At 35.1% G+C, this 20,096-nt stretch overlaps 1 protein-coding gene across 1 annotated transcript in view; it reads left to right on the forward strand.

The window, feature by feature from the left end:
• Positions 1-20,096, forward strand: part of LARP1B (La ribonucleoprotein 1B) — a 119,723-nt gene that overhangs the window by 93,227 nt on the left and 6,400 nt on the right. The window contains exons 13-16 of the mRNA XM_008699725.2: positions 5,074-5,285; positions 5,741-5,847; positions 18,730-18,890; positions 19,265-19,409. Of these exons, the coding sequence (XP_008697947.2) occupies positions 5,074-5,285; positions 5,741-5,847; positions 18,730-18,890; positions 19,265-19,409 (625 nt within the window). The remainder of the gene's footprint in view (positions 1-5,073; positions 5,286-5,740; positions 5,848-18,729; positions 18,891-19,264; positions 19,410-20,096) is intronic.

Genomic DNA, 20,096 nt, shown 5'->3' on the forward strand with positions numbered 1-20,096 from the left:
GTATTCCTTAAGTATTTTCAGCCTAATTACAAGATTTTTTGTCTTGAGTATATTAAAATTGATAATTTATGCTCCTCAGTACATCATGGAGAGAATGGAAGTCCCAAATTAGGAGATCAATTTTACAGTGCATAAAAGTAACAAAAGGTAGTATCATAAAAATCTGAAACCGTAAAAATCAGTATGAAAAAATGTTAATGTCAATAGAAAAAATAGTAAATGAAACATTAAAGTGGAAATTTATACAGAGAAAAACTGAAGGTCAGTAATATGAAAAGATGCTCTCGTCTTTACTTTGTTGAGATTTGCCAATTGAAACCACAGTGACATATCCTATTATAACCCTACAGTTTCACTTCAAGAGATATTCTTATAAATGTTTACTAAAAGACCATTTATAATAACATTGTTCATAATAGAAAAAACAAATTAAAATTTTAAAATGCCCATTTATAGTAGACTGTATTATAAGATGTGCTATATTCATATAAAGGAAAAATACACAGCAGTGTAAATGAAAGAACTAAAGCTGCAGGTGACAAAATGGGTTAATCTTAAAAATGGATGTAATTGAATCTGGAATAAAATAAATATAAAGCTGAAATCAAATTTGATTTTTAATATGGAAATGTTCAGATAAATCAAAAGTAGAGAGGACTGTTTAATGAACCCCCATGTAGTTATCTTACCTAATTTCAACTATTAACAGTTTGACATTCTTTTTTCATCTGTACCTTGTTCCCCATGTTTCTAGTATTTCATGTTGAATCTCATTTCATTCAAATAAATATAATTTCTTCTACAAGTACTTCATTGTGTATCATGAACATATATATGTGCAGTTTATGTTTGGTTTTCCCTGATGTCTGGTATATATCTTTTTCAAGTTGGTTATTTGAATCAGGAACAAAAAAACATACATTCCATTTGATCGATAGGACAGTTAAGTTACTCTTAATCTGTAAGCATTCCTCTTCTCTTATTTTTCCATGCCAATGACTTGTTGAAGAAACTGGTTAATTTGTCATAAGATTTCTTATGATTCAGATTTACCTGTTTGTATCTTCATACCAATCATTATGTTCCTTTATCTCCCCTATTCCCTATGAACTAGTATTTAGATGTAGAGGATTTAGTATATTCAGGATTTTTATTTCTCTCATGGCAAGACTGTTTCTTAGAAGGAGCTGTTTACTTCCAATTATATCATACAGTGTCTTTTAGGCTGTCTATTACTGCTGCTATGATTGATCATTGGGTTTAAATGTTATTGGCCTGATCCACTCATCATAAAGTTTCCCTTCAACTATTTTTTTCTAAAGACTTTTTTTTTTTTTTTTAGAACAGTTCTAGGGTCACAGTAAAATTAAGAGTAGGATACAGAGATTTCCCATTTTCTCCCTCCCCTGAGCTTACATGACCATCATCCATCTGGTGAAGGATGCTGCTTCCTCATAGCAATATCCCACATCAAAGTGGTACATTTGTTCCAACTGATGTACCTACACCAACACATCATAATTACCCAAAGTCCATAGTTTACATTAGGGTTCACTGTTGGTGTTGCACGTTCTTTGGGTTTTGACAAATATATAATGACATGTATCTATCACTATAGTATCATACAAAGTAAAAATCCTCTGTGTTTCATCTATTCATGTTTCCCCCACCATACCTCCAACCCCTGGCAACCATTGATCTTACTGTTTCCATAGTTTTCCTTTTCCAGAATACTGAATAGTTGAAATCCTACAGTATGTAGCCTTTTCACATTGGCTTCTCTCACTTAGTAATATGCATTTAAAGCTCATCCATGTCTTTTCATGGCTTGATAGCTCATATATTTTTAGCACTACATAATATTCCATTGTCTGGATATACCATAGTTTGTTCATTCACCTACTGAAGGACATCTTCATTGGTTCCAAGTTTTGGCAGTTATGAATGAAGCTACCTAAACATCCATGTGCAAGTTTTTATGTGGACTTAAGTTTTCAGCTCCTTTGAGTATGTACCAAAGAGGGTGAATCCTGAATCATATGGTAAAAGTATGTTTAGTTTTGTACAAAACTGCCAAACTGTCTTCCAAAGTGACAGTACCATTTTGCATTCCCACCACTAATGAATAAGAGATCCTGTTGCTCCATATCCTTGCCAGCATTTGGTGTTGCCAGTGTTCTGGATTTTGGCCATTCTCATAAGTATGTAGTGGTTTTTGACTTTCATTTATATTTCTCTGATAACATGTGATGTGGAACATCTTTGCCTATGATTATTTGCCATACATATCTTCTTTAATGTATCTGTTGAGATTTTTAGATTGGTTTGTTTTCTTATTGTTGAATTTTAAGAGTTCTTTATATATTTTTGATAATAGTCCTTTATCAGATGTGTCTTTTGCAAATATTTGCGGTCTGTGACTTGTCTTATTCTCTTGACAGTGTCATTTGTGTATCAGATTTTTTTTTTCATTTTAGTGAAGTCCAGTTTATCAATTATTCGTTTTAGGGATTGTGTCTTTGATGTTAAATCTCCCTTCAACGTTTTACTAAATGGTTTTAAGAGTTATTGATGAATATTCCCTACATTCTCTATTTCACTAGAGTTGCAAAATGTCATCCTTTTTTTTTTTTTTTTTAAGTCATCTTCTAATTCTGTCATTCTTTCTGTGTTTCTTACCTAGAATACTATAAAGAAGAATATTCCTTTATCAACTCTTTGGTTACTCTGAAATTCAATTTTTCCAGGAAAGGAAGGATAAATGCTTGTTTCTTTCTTTGTATTCAGTTTATCAGTTTTTAGAACAATGAGTTTTGTGCCCTAGCAACCTACAAATGTGATTAAGTTTTAAGGTACCATTATGAATTCATAGAACTTATTTATTTGACATGTTTACTCAATTTCTGTCATTATTTTTAGTGGTCAAAGTACTTCGTTTTTGGCTGGTGGGGTCCACTAAAGTTTGCTGCTGTATCCTCATGACCTATTCTTCTTTTTTAACTTTTTTCTCCTATTTTTCTTTTTTAACTTCATTGTTTTCTGACTCAAGATTTCCCAGGCTCATATTATATTTTGTGCTCCAGGTTTTATTTCTTTTAGAGGACCAGATCAGTGGGAAATGGAATTGGGAAACCAAACCATAATCTGGATGTTAGGAAGCTTACTGTTATTGTTCCTAGATCTTTAAATATTTCTTTTACAGAGGTGCTGAATTTAACATATTTTTCAGTGTGTGATCATAACTTTATCCTTGTGATTGCATGACTTTTTGGTCCAAGAAAAATCTGTATTAACACAATTCAGTTATCAGTCATTTGGTGGGTATATGTTTTTTTCTTAACACTACTGTGGGCGCTGGTATACAAATATGAGATTGTGGCCCTTGCTTTCAGGAAACCACTGGGACTTATTCTTAGCAGCTAATGGGATAATATATAAGAAAATAAATTTAAATTTAATTAATCAAACAATAAATGGAGAAAATGCAAAGGTGGCACAAAAAAGAATTGATTAATTTTATTGGCAGAAGATGTTCAAGGAATGCTTCAAATTCTCAGGGAAAGTAACATCTGTGCTGGGTATTAAAGGAAGGGTATGAGTTCAACTGGGTGTAAAAAGATAAGGGAAAGGGACTTTCAGAAAGAGGAAAAAGCATGTGAAAAGATACCAAGCAACAGAACAGGATCAAGTAGGTTGCTATCTGAGGCACCAAAACTGAGGTGGTGAAAGACAATAGATGAGTCAAAATCAGTAAAGTCTTACTATGCCATGATAGAGACTAGACTTCTCCCAGATGCAAAAGGAAAACACTGACAGATTTTAAGTAAGATACATGAAATGTATCCTAATTTGCTCTTCAGAAAACATTCTGATAACAGATTGGGAGGGGAAAGGGGAAGTTAGGGAAATTAGGTAATAGAGTAGGTAAGTTCACTTTTGAGTTTACAACCTTGTGTTTAGAATAGTGCTTGGCATATAGTAGGCACTCAATAATAGGTGTTGAATGATGAAAAAAAATTTGTTATATGAATCAAAAGAAATCTGAAGAAATCCGTATAGAAACAGAGCTTACATTCTGCTTGCTTACTTATTAGTATCTTATTACCATGATATTTTTACAAACTAATTAATTAATAAGCAAATCAACCCAATAGAAATATAGTCAGGATACGAATGATAAGCTCATGATTGGGGAAATCTGAACGATGACTATACATATGAAAATAGGCTCAACTTCACTAGTAACCAAAGAAATACAAATACCATTTAAGTCCCATAAGATAGAAAAATATTTAAATGTCTAAACAAAACCCAGTCTTAACCAGGGTATTAAATCGCTGAGACTTTTTCATGCTGCTGGTGGGAGTATAAATTGGTGAAACCATTCATTATAGAAATCACCTTGGCCATCAGTAATCAGTAAGTCAGAAGATACATGTGTCATTTTAGACAACATTTCCATTTCACATATGAATCCTAGAGACATTCTCATACCTGTAAAGACAGACATGTTTAACAGTGTTCACTGCAGCATCTTTGATTATACCAAAAATTTAGAAATAACATAACCTGTGTATCTTCAGGAAAATGAATAAATTTTAATATATTTGTATAACAGCATAATCTTCTGGAGTGAAAATGAATAAGCCAAAGCTCAATGAGTAGAATTTGAATAATCAAATCTCAAAATATGACTGTAAAAGCTCATAGTATGATGTCACTTATGTAAAGTTAACTATGCAAAATAATGTTATTACATATATGTATATAATAGATAAAAATACCAAATTTGAAAGCCTGGTCATCTCTGAGGAGGGAAAGTGTAAGGGGGTTGGGGAAGGTTATATAGTGGGCTTCAGCCTATTTTTCTTTTTAAAAAAGTCAGAAACAGATATAGCAACATTAAAACTTAGTAAAGAGGGGGTGTGCAGACAAGTGTTTTTTATTCTTACATATTTAAATGTTTCTAATGAAAAAATCTTTTGAGGGTAGAAAACTTCAGAATTACCTTTGTTCTCAAGTAAAATACTTTCTTAGCATCTAAATACATTTAACTAGTTTTTTGTTTTGCAGATTTGAGTGATGAGTTAGCCCAGCAGCTGTTTGATGTTTCAGAAATATCTTCAGCAACAATGGCCCCTTCATTGCCCACGGCTGTTCCAAAATCTCCTAGAATTTATCCTGCAAGGACACCTAAAACACCTCGAACGCCCAGATTACAAGATCCAAACAAAACACCAAGGTTTTATCCTGTTGTTAAAGAACCAAAAGCTATTGATGTAAAGGTACACAAAATAAGCAGTAATATAAAGCCTGCATTTTATATCCTTTAACATTACAGTATGAGACTTTTTAGTTTCTATTGTGTTTTTTAAAATATATATTTTAGATTGTAAGAATTTGCTTAAAAATGGTATTTTTCCATAGTGATGTTTTTTCAGGTTAAAGAACAACTTTTTTACAATTTGTAGTGTAATTAATGTTGACCAGAAGGTATAATGAAGAATCACACTAAGTTGTATTTCCTTTAATCCTTGTGTTGAAACCTAGCAAAGGACCTTCTCTGTTAAGTTTTGTAACTTGTATATGAGATGTTTGAGTTTTGTGACTTCATGTGATTTCATAATGTGTCATCCACAGTATGAAAATGTTTGAGCTAGTTTACAGTCAGAGGGTTTTAATTTACTTGTGAAGTTCACACTACTGAAATAATTGCAATGTTTGACTTCTTTTTCTTTAGAGTCCAAGAAAGAGAAAAACAAGACATAGTACAAATCCCCCTCTAGAGTGTCATGTTGGTTGGGTTATGGATTCCAGAGATCATGGGCCAAGAACATCTTCTGTCAGGTACTGTATTTGTCAAACAGTGCTTTGTTTTTTATTCTAAGTTTGTTGAAAACAGTTACTAATTAGATATTTGGAATATTTAAAAATTTATATGTTAGCAAAGTATGGAACAATGAAAATAGTTTTTAAAAACAAGCCAAAGGAAGGGAAATAAGTGGGACAATTTTCCAGTAAGTACATTAAGGAATACTTGAGTAGGACAATTTTTTTTCCCATTTAAACTAGTTTCCACAAGTGTGTACTCTTAGAGAAAAAATATTTAAGCTTACGAAAGATTCCAGATTTTCATAGCATAGTAGGTTCTCAGTGAATTAATGTGCTAAACAACCTACTCAAACTATATAAAGAATATGGAAATAAATACTTTAATTTTGAAATTTTTCCTTTTGGGGAGAAATAGATTAGCTGACTGTTAGTATTAAGTGGTTTTTCTTTTAGCTTTATTTTTTTAAAAAAAGACTATTTACCTCAAGAGGGATGATAGAGCAAGCCTTTGATGATGCCGGTTGTGCGATATCGTATGGTATGTTTTGTCATATACGGTGGATGCAGAGGTGATTTGCTGCTAATTGCTTTGTGTTTCTTGTAAATTCGTTTTGTGTTCGTGTAGATACTTTTCAGAATAGTTATCTGATCAACTTTCTAAATGAAAGCTTTAGGAAAAAGTGTTATTTGGTTAGTAGAAGGGAAGAATTAAATCGTTTTATTCAAAGAAAAGCTAGTGAGTTTATCATGATCTGAAAATCTCTACCTCTGTCTTTCCAGTGATATTTGGTACTTTTACATTTTGTTCTCATTAGATGTATTGTCCTTAAAAGATAAAATGTGTATATGTTTTTTTCACACCTATTGTATACTTATGGTTATTGTGTTCTAAGTGATTTTGAGAGTTTATTTTCCACAGTATTTTTTTAAAGATTTTTATTTATTAGAGAGAGAGAGAGAGAGAAAGCACAAGCAGGGGGAGGGACAGAGGGAGAAGCAGGCTCCCTGCTGAGCAAGGGGCCCAATGCCGGATTTGATCCTAGGACCCTGGGATCATGACTTGAGCTGAAGGCAGACGCTTAACGGACTGAGCCACCCAGGCACCCCTCCAGGGTAATTTTTTTTTTTTTTAATCAGGGCAGTATATTTAGAGATTAGCAAATAATGGTGAAAGATGTTTAGTCAATAACATTTAGTTTAGTTAGAACATTTAATGGAACGTTTAGTTAGGAATATTTTCCTTACAATTCATTTTTTATTACATTATATCTTTTGTTATTAATAATTCATCTGTATAGTGATTTATTCATTTCCAGGCACCACTCCACCTTCTCCTACAAGTAAAATGTATCAGGAAAGCAGGGGCTTAACATTGTGTTGGGCACTTCCCTAGGCACTGTGAGTATACAGCAGGGAACAAGATAATTATAGTCCCTGCCTTTCTGGAGCTTAATTCAGGGGTGACAGACAAGTATTTATAATAATGACTGTAAACTTTTAAAATCGACCTATTTTTTAGAGTAGTTTTAGGTTCACAGCAAAAATTGAGTGGAAGGTACTGAGAGTTCCCTTATACTCCCTGCATTCCCTGCCTTCCACACCACAGTCTCACCCACTATCAACATTCCTATCTTTAGATCATCTACATTAATGTAATTATGGATGTGGTTGGATTTAAAACTACCATTTTATATTCTACTTTTCTCATGTCTTCTTTGTTCTTTTTCCTTCCATCTTTTGAATCAGTTGAATTTTTATTTTATCTCTACCATTGGCTTCTCAGTTATATCTTATTTTTTACTGGTCTTCGACTGTTCACAATATACATTTCAACTTAGTCTACTTTCAAATAATATTATACCACTACATTTATAGCATAAGAATCTCAATACCGTGGAGTTCCATTTTCTCCCATCCTCTGTGCTATGCTTTGTTATTACTTTTCTTAGATAGTTATCTTTTAAAGACATGAGAAATTTTTATTTTATTTATTTGTTTATTCACAGAGATATTATTTATTTGAGATACAAAGAGAGTGCATGGTGGGGGTGAGGAGGGAGAGGCAGACCCCCTGATGAGCAGGGAGCTAGATGATCAGAGGATCCCTGGGACTCAATTGCAGGACCCTGAGACCATGACCTGAGCTGAAAGGAGCTTAACTGACTGAGCCACCCAGGTGCCCCAATGTGAGAAATTTTTTAAAACATTTGCTCTCATTTTTACCATTTGTATTGCTCTTCATTTCTTATTGTACAGGTCTATTAGCAGTGGATTCTGTCAACTTTTGTTTATCAGGAGAAGTTTGTTTTTTTCTATTTTGAAAGATACTCTTATTGAGTATAAAATTCTTTGATGGATCTAGGTATGGATAAGGTTATATGTGTATATATGTTTGTGACACACAAGGTTTTATCCTGCTTGTGGTTCTCTGAAGTTAATGGATTTATTGTTTGTTGTCTTTTATTTAGTTAGGAAAATTTTCATCTCTTATGTCTTCAAGTATTTTTTGCCCTGTGTTCTTGTTGTTTGTTCCTCCTTCTGGGAATCCAATTACATGTACATTAGACCATTTGTTAATATCTCACAGCTCTTAGATGATCCAGGGTTTTTTTCTACTTTTTCTCTTTGTAATTCACATTGGAAATTTTGATTGACCCATGTTCAAGTTTACTTTCTTCAGCTGTGTCCAGTCTCCTGATAAGTTTGTTACAGGGATTTTCCATTTCTGATATTGTGCTTCATATATTTTGTAATACCATTTGACTTTTTAATAATAGTTCTCCTTTTNCTGCTGAAATTCTATATCATGCATATTGTTCTCCTTTCCATGAGTTCCTTCTACATATTAATCTAATCATAGTTATTTTAAAGTCCACTGTGTGATCATGCCAGTAGGTGGGTCATCTGTTGTAAATCTCGTTCTGTTTTTTTGCATTATCTTTTGATTAAAAATTTTAATTTTCTTGTCTTTTTTGTGTCTGTCTTATAAATTTTGATTGAATTCTAGATTCTTGCTCTTAGACTTATTTTATGCCTCTAATATCTCCAGATCTCAAACTGAGTAAACCCTGATCTTTGTTCCTAATCTGCAGAATGTTGCTAAAATAAATCCTGATTGATATGAATACAGATTCATATGCTCCAGTTATAGTTATATCCCCAGTACAGTATTATAAATATTATTTTCCTTCTATGATTTTTTAACATTTTCTTTTCTCTAGCTTATTTTATTATAAGTATAGTATATAATACATATAATATAAAAAGTATGTGTTAATTGTGTGAGTTATTGGCAAGGCTTCTGGTCAACAGTAAGCTATTAGTAGTTAAGTTTTTAGGGAGTCAAAACTTACATGTCGATTTTTGACTGTGTAGGGTGTCAGTACCCCTGCATTGTTCAAGGGTTAATTGTATAAACATATATGTAACTAATACCAGCCCCTCAAGATCTATGAAGCAAAAATTGGGGCACCTGGGCAGCTTAGTCAGTTAAGCATCCAACTCTTAATTTCAGCTCAGCTCATGATCTCAGGGTTGTGGAATCTAGCCCCGTGTCAGGCTCCGTGCTTAGGAGGGAGTCTGCTTAAGATTCTCTCCCTCTGCCCTTCCCTACCACTTTCTCTCAAATAATAAATACATCTTTCTTAAAAAGATATATGAAGAAAAACTGAAAAAATTGGAAGGAGAAATAAACAGTTCTGCAAGAATAATTGGAGATTTCAATACACTATTTTCAGTAATGCATAGATCAACTTGACATAAGATGAGTAATAAAATAGAGGACTTGAACAACACAATAAACAAATTAGACCTAACAGATATATAGAGAATATTCTCCCCAACAACAGCACACACAGGACATTCTCCACAATAGACCATGTGTTAGGCCAAAACAAAAACTTCAATAGATTTTAAATGAAATACCACATAAGGTATTTTCTCTGACTGCAACGGAATGAAGTTAGTAGAAATCTATAACAGAAGTAAAACTGGAAAATTCACAAATATGTGGCAATTAAGCAACATACTTTTAACCCATGAGTCAAGGAAGAAATCATAAAGGAAATTAGAAAATACTTAGAGATATATGAAAGTGAAAACATAGCATACCAGGTCTTAATGGAATGCAAGGAAAGCAGTGCTCAGAGGGAAATTTGTAGCTATAAATGCCTACATTTAAAAAGAAAAGAGATCACAAATCAGTAACCTAACATTATATTTTTAAAAACTTGAAAATGAAGAACAAAATAAACCCAAAGCTAGCAGAAGGGAGAAAGGAAATGTTGAAAATGACAGCAAAAATAAACAATAAAGAGAAGAGAAAAACAGTAGAGAAAATAAGTAAAAACATGTTGGTTCTTTGAGAAGATCAACTAACAAAGTTTCTTTAGCTAGACTGCCAGAGAAAAAAGAGAAGATGCAAATAACTAAAATCAGAAATGGAAATGGAAACATAACTAACCAAGCTTACAGAGATGAGGATTCAAAGAGAATAGTATGAACAATTATACATCAACAAATTAGATAACCTGGGAGAAATGCACAAATTCCTCAAAACATACAAATTAAACTGATTCAACAAGAAATAGAAAATCTCAACCCATACATAAGAGTAAAGAGATCAGATCAGTAATCAGAGAGTGGCTTCACTTAAAGTGAATTCTACCAGATATTTAAAGAAGAATTAACACTAATCCCTTTCAAACTCTTCCAAAAAAATTGAAGAGAAGGGAATGCTTACTCTATGAGGCCTGCATTACCCTGATACCAAAACCAGATAAAGACATCACAAAAAAATAAAATTATATAACAGTGTGCCTTATGAATATGGATGCAGAAGTTCTCAACAGAATATTAGCAAATGAAATCCAGCAGTTGTCAGGGGCACCTGGCTGGCTCAATTAGTAGAGCTTGCGACTCTTAATCTGAGGGTTGTGAGTTTAAGCTCCACATTGATCATGGAGCCTACTTTAAATAAATAAATAAATAAATAAATAATCTTTTAAAAATCTAGCAATATATAGAAAAGATTATTCACCATGACCAAGTAGAATTTATCTCAGTAATGCAAGGGTGGTTCAACATAAGAAAATCAGTGTAATATACATATTAATAGAACTAAGGAAGTGACGGGGCGCCTGGGTGGCACAGCGGTTAAGCGTCTGCCTTCGGCTCAGGGCGTGATCCCGGCGTTATGGGATCGAGCCCCACATCAGGCTCCTCCACTATGAGCCTGCTTCTTCCTCTCCCACTCCCCCTGCTTGTGTTCCCTCTCTCGCTGGCTGTCTCTATCTCTGTCGAATAAATAAATAAAATCTTTAAAAAAAAAAAAAAAAAAGAACTAAGGAAGTGACTGTGGCACCTGGGTGGCTCAGTCAGTTAAGCAGCCAGCTCTTGATCTTGGCTCAGGTCATGATCTCAGGTCCTGGGATCAAGCCCCACATCAAGCTCTGAGTCTGCTTAAGGATTCTCTCTCTCTCCCCCTGCCCCCACTTGCACACACTCTCTCTCTCTCTCTCTCTAAAATAAATAAATAAATTTTTTTAAAAAAGAATTAAGGAAATGACTACATGATTATCTCAGTTGACCTAGAAAACACATGTGACAAAATCCACCATCTTTTTATGATTAAAAAGTCTTTGAAAACTATGAATAAAGGGAAAATCCCTCAACATGATAAAAAAGTATTTTTAAGAAACCCACAGCTAACATTATACTCAATGGTGAAAGACTAAAATCTGTCCTCCTAAGGTCAGAAACAAGACAAGGATACCTGCTTTCACTGTTGGTATTCAACATTGTATTGAAAGTTCTAGCCAGAGCTGGTAGAGAAGGAAAGGAAAGACATCAAATTAAAAAGGAAGGGGTAAGGGGCACCTAGAATGGCTCAGATGGTTAAGCATCTGCTTTCAGCTCAGGTCATGATCTCCAGGTCCTGGGATCAAGCCCCATGTCAGGCTCCCAGCTCAGCAGGGAGTCTGCTTCTGCCCTCCTCCCCCACCGCCCCGCTGTGCTCTCTAGCTCTCTCTCTCAAATGAAAAAAAAAAAGTCTTAAAAAAAAAAAAAAAGGAAGGGGTAAGACTGTCTCCAGTCATAAATAATGTGATTCCATACATAGAAAATCCCAGGGGATCAATGAATAAGATACTACAGCTAATAAATTTGGCAAAGTTACAGGGTACAAAACACAGATCAGTTGTGTTTCTATATGCCAGCATTGAACAATTTGAAAAGGAAATTAAGAAAGCAATTCCATTTATATTGGCACCTAAAAGAATTAAATACTTAGGGGAAAAAAACCTAACCAAAGAGGTGGAAGTTTTGTATGCTGAAAACTACAAAACATTGCTGAAAAAATTACAGCAGACCTAAATAATTGGAAAGACATTTGCTGTTCATGGATAGGGAGACTTAACATTGTTAAGACGTCAGTGCTATCTACAGTGATCTATAGATTCAACAAAATCCTTATCAGAATTCCAACAGCCTTTTTTTTTTCTTCCAAGTTTTTATTTAAATTCCAGTTAGCTAACATACAGTGTAATTTTACTTACAGGTGTAGGATTTGGTGATTCATCCCTTGCATACAAAGAGTCCAATGCTCATCACAAGGGCCTTCCTTAATACCCATCACCCATTTAACCCATCCCCCCACCGGTCTCCCCTCCAGTAACCCTCAGTTTGTTTCCTATAGTTAAGAGTCTGTTTTATGGTTTGCCTCTCTTTATTTCCCCCGCATTCATCTGTTTTGTTTCTTAAATTCCACACCTGAGGGAAATCATATGGTATTTGTCTTTCTGTGACTGACTTATTTTGCTTAGCATAATACTCTCTACCTCCATCCATGTTGTTGCAAATGGCAAGATTTCATTCTTTTTTATAGTTGAGTAATATTCCATTGTGTGTGTGTATATATATACACACATATGTATATGTATACATACACAGACACAACACATAATCTTAATCCATTCATCAGTCGATGGGCATTTGGGCTTTGTCCATAATTTTGCTGTTGTTGATAATGCTTCTATAAACATTGGGGTACATGTGCCCCTTTGAATCAGTATTTTTGTATCCTAGTAGTGCATTTACTGGGTTGGAGAGTAGTTCTCTATTTTTAATTTTTTGAGCAACCTCCATACTGTTTTCCAGAGTGGCTGCACCAGTTTGCATTCCCACCAACAATGTAAGAGGGTTCCCCATTCTCCACATCCTTGCCAACATCTGTTGTTTCCTATGTTGTTATTTTAGCCATTCTGACAGGTGTGAGGTGGTATCTCATTGTGGTTTTGGTTTGTATTTCCCTGATGATGAGTGATGTGTCTGTTAGCCATCTGGATGTTTTCTTTGGAAAAATGTCTATTCATGTCTTCTGCTCATTTGTTAACTGGATTTTTTGTTTTTGCATGTTGAGTTTGGTAAGTTCTTTATAGATTTTAGATACTAACCCATTTTCTGATATGTCATTTTCAAATATCTTCTCCCATTCCAAAGGTTGTCTTTTAGTTTTGTTGATTGTTTCCTTCACTGTGCAGAAGCCTTTTATCTTGATGAAGTCCCAGCAGTTCATTTTTGCTTTGTTTCCCTTACCTCTGAAGACCTGTCCAGTAAGAAGTTTCTATGACCGATGTCAAAGAGATTACTGCCTGTGTTCTTCTCTAGGATTTTGACGGTTTCCTGTCTCATATTTAGGTCGCTCATTCCTTTTCAATTTATTTTTGTATATGGTATAAGAAAGTGGTCCAGTTCCATTCTTTTGCATGTCGCTGTCCAGTTTTCCCACCACAATTTGTTGAAGAGACTCTTTTCCATTAGATGTTCTTTCCTGCTTTGTTGAAGATTAGTTGACCATACAATTGTGGGTTCATTTCTGGGTTTTCTATTCTGTTCCATTGATCTATGTGCCTGACAACCATTTTTACAAAATGGAAAACCTTATTCTCAAATTCATGTGAAATTGCAAGGAGTCCTGAGAAGCCAAAACAGTCTTACAGAGAAAGAATAAAATCGGAGGACTAACACTTCTGACTGTGAAAGTTACTACAAAGCTACAGTATTAAACTAAAGCACCTGGGTGGCTCAGTCAATTAAGTGGCTGCCTTTGGCTCAGGCTGTGGTCCCAGGGTCCTGGGATCAAGCCCCACATTGGGCTCCTTGCTCAGTGGGGAGCCTGCTTCTCCCTCTGCCTGTCATTCCCCCTGCTTGGGCTTGCTCTCTCCCCCATCCCTTCAATAAATAAATAAAATCTTTAAAAAAAAAAAAAAAGGTGGGGGAGGACTTTTAAAGAAAAAAGAAAAAAAAATTAAAAAAAAATTATGGTCCTGGCCTAAGGACAGACAAGTGGACCAATGGAATAGACTAGGAAGCCTAGAAATAAACCTTCATATGTCTGGTCAGTTTATTTTCAAAAAGGGTGCTAGAACTGTTCAGTAGAGAAAAGGACCATCTTTTCAACAAACGCTACTGGGAAAACGGAATATCCAACATAGAAAAGGATGGATAAGGATGGATCCAGACCTTATACCCTGTACAAAAAAATTAACTCAAAATTGATCAAAGACCTAAACTTAAGAGTTAAAAGTATAAAATTGTTAGAAGAAAGCATAAGGGAAAATCTTCATCACCCTGGGTTTGACATTGGTTTCTTGAGTATGACACCAAAAGCACAAGTAACAAAAGAAAAAAATAAATCATACTTCATCATAATTAAGAACTTTTATGTATCAGAAGATAGTATCAGAGTCAAAAGACAACCTACTCAATAGGAGAAAATATTTGCAAATCAAATATCTGATAAGGGATTAATATTTAGAACATATAAAGCGCTCCAAAAACTTGACAACTAAAAAAACCCAATTCAAAAATGGGCAAAGAATTTGAATAGACATTTCTTCAAAGAAGATATACAAATAGCCAATAAGCCCATGAAAAGATGTTCAGCATCATTAGTCATTAGAGAAATGCAAATCAAAAATCACACCACTTTACACCCACTAGGATGGTATTATGGTTTCTCCTTAAAATTATATGTTGAAAGCTTAACCCCCAGTGTGATTATATTTGGAGATAGTACAGCCTTTAAGGAGACCCATTAGTGTTAAATGAAGTCATGAAGATGGGCCCTAATTTAATAGGACTGGTGTCTTTATAAGAAGAGGAAGAGACATGAGGGATCTCTTTCTGTATATACATAGAGAAAAAGCCATGTGAAGACACGTTGTGAAGGTGGCTCTCTGTAAGCCAGGAAGAGAAGCCTCACCAGAAACCAATGTTGCTGGCACTTTGATCTTGGACTTTGTAGGAGTGCTGACAGTACTGACTCCATCTTTTGCCTTCCATCTTGTTCTTGTCTGCACAGTGACCTTCCACAACCACCTGTTCCAGGCCTATTGGAAGTTACTATGTGCTCTAGCTGGAATGAGGGATGGTGTATAGATTGCGCCACTTTAGATAACTAGTAGAGATCCCTCTGGCACACAGATGGTGCTACTTTAGAGAAGTGCCCTTTGACCTCACCACAATGATCCCCTCACTCTGTAAATTCTGTAGATTAAGGTCTGAACTTTGTGGAAAATAGCTGCACAATGCTGAGATCATCTGTCCACCCGATCCCCCTGTCAGTAAGTTGCTCTAAATAAAAAACTAAACAGTATGGAGTGGCTTGCTTTGTTTTTTGGTCTCAAAGTGCCTCCTCTGTCCAGAGGATATTTTACTGCCCTTCCTCCACCTTCTAATAGACTTCTGGCTTCCAGAACTGTAAGAACATAAATTTCTGTTGTTTAAACCACCCAGTCTGTGGTATCTTGTTATGGGAGCTGTCTAATGTGTATAATTTTTTTTTTAAACTGAAAATATGGGGCACCTGGGTGGCTGAGTTAGTTAAGCACCCGACTCTTGATTTCAGCTCAGGTCTTTTTTTTTTTTTTTTTTTTTTTTTATTTTACTTACTTATTTTGACAGAGAGACAGCCAGCGAGAGAGGGAACACAAGCAAGGGGAGTGGGAGAGGAAGAAGCAGGCTCCCAGCAGAACAGGGAGCCCGATGCAGGGCTCCATCCCAGGATCCTGGGACCACGCCCTGAGCCAAAGGCAGATGCTTAACGACTGAGCCACCCAGGAGCCCCTCAGCTCAGGTCTTGATCTCAGGGTCATGCCCCATGTTAGGCTCCATGCCCAGCATTGAGCCTACTTAAATAAATACATACATATATACATATATACCTGAAAATAAATGTTTGTGAGGGTGTAGAGAAATTGGAACCCTTGAGCATTGTTTGTGGAAATATAAAATGCCACAGCCACTGGAAAACAGTTTGTCATTTTCTCGAAAGGTTAAAGCATATAATTACCATATGTTCCAGCTATTCCAATCCTAGGTATATATTCAAAAGAATTGAAAATGGAGTTGAACGAACATTTTTATGTCCATGTTTACAGAAGTATTATTCATAACAGCCAAAAGATGAAAACAACCCATCTGCATCAACAGATTACTGCATAAACACAATATGGTATATACATATGATGGAATATTATTCAACCATATAAAAGAATGAAAGTTTAATTTATGCAACAACAATGTAAATAGACCTTGAAAACATGCTTAGTGAAATAAGTCAGATTCAGAAGGGTAAATATAGTATGATCCCACTTGTATGTGAGGTACCCTGAATAGTCAAATTAAAAGAAAGTAGAATAGAGGTTATTGGGAGCTGAAGGGAGGAGGAAAGGGCTAATTATTGTGCAATAGAGTTTTTGTTAGGGATGATAAAGAAGTTTTAAGTATAGATAGTGGTGATGGTTATATAACATTGTGAATATTTAATGCTGATGAATAGTAAGCATGCTTAAGAGGGATTAAAATGAAATATTGTGTATATTTTACCATACACGCAGACATGCACACACAAACTCCTAAAAAATATCACCACTGATTTCATTAGAAAAGTCTTTAAGTATTAGTGGAAACTATCAGGCTCATGGTAACAAATACAAGGTTTCAAACACTCTAATATTTGCATGAAAGCTCAGTTTTCCTTGACATTAAAGATTCATTTTGTTCATTTTCAAGGAAATGTCTAACACAAAATGAAGTCTGAATAATCATAATCTGTTATTTTCTAATTAAAAATGGTGTTCCATGAAAAAAATCAATTAGGTCAGCTCACAATTTTATCACACGAGTGCTTTGACTTAAGACAATTATCTCAGTTTGAACTGCTCTAACACATATGTCAAGGACTGGGTGGCTTAAATAACAAGTTTATTTCTCACAGTTCCAGGATGAAGGTGCCAACAGATCTGGTGTCTGGTGAGGGCCTGCTTTGCAGATGGCTATCTTGTATCCTCACATGGCAAATAGCAGAAAGAAAGGAAGCAAGCTATCCATGTTTCTTTTTATAAGGGCACTTACCCCAATCATTGGAACTCTACCCTCATGACTTAATTACCTCCTAATACCATCATATTAGGGGCTAGGAATCCAAGAAACATTCAGTCCATAAATATAGCCATTGTACTTTGATAATGCTGCAAAAGTGCTTTATGTTTCATCCCATTTTTTTCAAGATTTTATTTATTTATTAGAGAGACAGTGGAAGGTGCTAGGGGGTAGGGGAGAGCAGAGGGAGAGGGACAAGCAGACTCTGAGCTGAGCATGGAGCCTGACTTGGGGCTCGATCTCAGGACCCGAGACCATAACCCAGGCCGGAACCAAGAGTTGGACCCTTAACCAACTGAGCCACCTAGGTGCCCCCCATTTTTTTCTAATTGTGATTGAAAAACACATAAAAAATTTACCATTTTAACCATTTTTAAGTATACAGTTCAGGAGTGTTAGGTATATTCACATTGTTGTGAAACATTTCCAGAACTTTTTCATTTTGCAAAACTAAAGCTTTTGTCCCGTTTTGTCACACACAATGGTACTCAAGGCTTGAGATTTCATAAAGTCAATTTTGTTTGCTCTATCAAGAACATATTAAGTTGAGCCTGACATTTTTAAAAACTTGCACATGCATTGAAGTGAATAATACAATCACTAGTATGTAAAGTTTGATACCACTCCCTTAATTTTCGTCAGCGGTTTTATACACCATTGTTTTAGTACGGTCAGTACAAATGTGAATGCAGTGAAAAGGACAAATAATACCTTAGTTTTATTGTGAAAATGGTCTTGAGTTGCAAACTTTCTGAAGAGTTCTTGGGAACCCCTCCAAGCATCCACAGACCACATATTGAAAACTACTGATTTAGATCAGTGTCTTAAGAAGGTCACTTTGAAAACAAAAACAAAACAAAACACAGGAAGATCACTTTGGCGGTAGGATAGAGGAGGGAGATTGGAAAAGCAAGGAGACCAGGTAGTTTGAGTGAAAGAGGAAGAAAAGCCCGCATTTGGATAATGAAATACAGACGAAAAGACTGATTTTGGAGATATTTCAGAAGTGGAATTGATGTACAGAATTGCAAGTATGTCTTTGGACTGATGAAATTATTGCCCTTGTGCCAGATTTTATTTCTCATTTCCATTTATCCAATTTACACGATTTACTTATATACTCATGAAAATTGAAAATTTCTCCCACGAGAAACTAAACTAATAACGGATCTGGAAGAGGAATAAGCTAGCTATTCAGTTATCTGTTCTACTTACTGCTTTAGTTTGGAATTTATAATCATGTTCTTTATCATCTTCTGAATATACCTGTATGTTAAACACAAATAGCAGTTCATATAGAGATCTTTATGTCGTTAGTTTAGTTTTAGGGACTAATGTCTTTTCCACTGTTCGGACTCATAACAAACAAATAGCACAAATTGTTTAAACACTTGGTTTAAACACTTGGTTCTTGATATTTCAGTTTGAAGGCTTTTTTCCCCCCTCCTCAAACAGCAGTTCAAATGCTTCACCTTCAGAAGGTGCACCACTGGTAGGAAGTTATGGATGTACTCCTCATTCATTCCCAAAGTTCCAGCACCCTTCTCATGAACTTTTGAAGGAAAATGGCTTTACCCAACAAGTGTACCACAAGTATCGTCGAAGATGTCTGAGTGGTAAGATGCTTGTCCTTTATGTAGCTATGTTTAAAACTAAAATATAATATTAAACAAATGTGACTTTAATATCAGGTTAAGATATTCTTTTATTTTGTTATAATTACCTTAATAAGTATTCATGTGTTTTGTAGCTTAAATACATTAAGAAACAAAGTTTAGCATATTCTTGTTACTATTGATGAATGCTTCAATTTGGGCAATGAGTCAGAAAATGGATTAATATTTGTCCCTTATTTAGAAGAATCCCAAATACATTTTGGAGATTAATATGTTTTATCTTTCCTTATTTTAAGTTATGTAAAATGTCTGCTGTTTTGACTTTAATAAGTTTCTTTAACAAAAAAATGTTTTATTATTTTAACTTTTTCCAGAGAGAAAACGCTTGGGAATTGGCCAGTCCCAAGAAATGAATACCCTCTTTCGTTTCTGGTCCTTTTTCCTCAGAGATCACTTCAATAAAAAAATGTATGAGGAATTTAGACAACTTGCTTGGGAAGATGCAAAAGAAAATTACAGGTCAAATATTTTCTCACATTTTTACCGTTAAGGGGAGTTTTCAAAAAAATAATATAGAAACTAGTACTGAAGTAGCCCAGTTTTGAACTATGAAAGTAGCACAACATAACTGGAGAGAGAGCTGTATTAGTTTCCTATTGCTGCATTGCAGATTATCCCAAAACTCAGAAGATTAAACAACAAACATTTATTAGTTTACAGTTTCTAAGGTTCAAGACCCTAGGAACAGCTTAGCTGGGTGGTTCTGACTTAGATGTCTCATGTGCAGTCAAGGTGTTAGACCAGGATGCAGTCTCTGAAGACTTAACTCAGGCTGGAGGATCCTCTTCAAGCCTATTCACGTGGCTGTTGGCAGGAAGCTTTAGCTTTTCACCACGTAGGCCTCTTGTTGGGCATTTAACAGCATGACTTCATCCAGAGAAATGATCTAAGAAAGATGGAGAACTTCCAAGATGGAAGCCTTGGTGTCTTGTATAACCTATGCTTGAAAGTAACATGCCATCACTTTTGCCATGTTGTATTGTTCACACAGGCCAACCCTGGTACCATACCTGGTAGGAGGAGACTACCCAAAGTTGTGAATACCAGGAAGTAGGATCATTTGGAACCATCTTAGGGGCTGGCACAAAGCCAAATGAAATTTGAAAGAGCCACTAGAGACTTCCCTTGCATATGCATATACATCCC

Source organism: Ursus maritimus, unplaced genomic scaffold, assembly GCF_017311325.1.
Source record: "Ursus maritimus isolate PB19 unplaced genomic scaffold, ASM1731132v1 scaffold_11, whole genome shotgun sequence".
NCBI classification, from domain to species: Eukaryota; Metazoa; Chordata; class Mammalia; order Carnivora; family Ursidae; genus Ursus; species Ursus maritimus.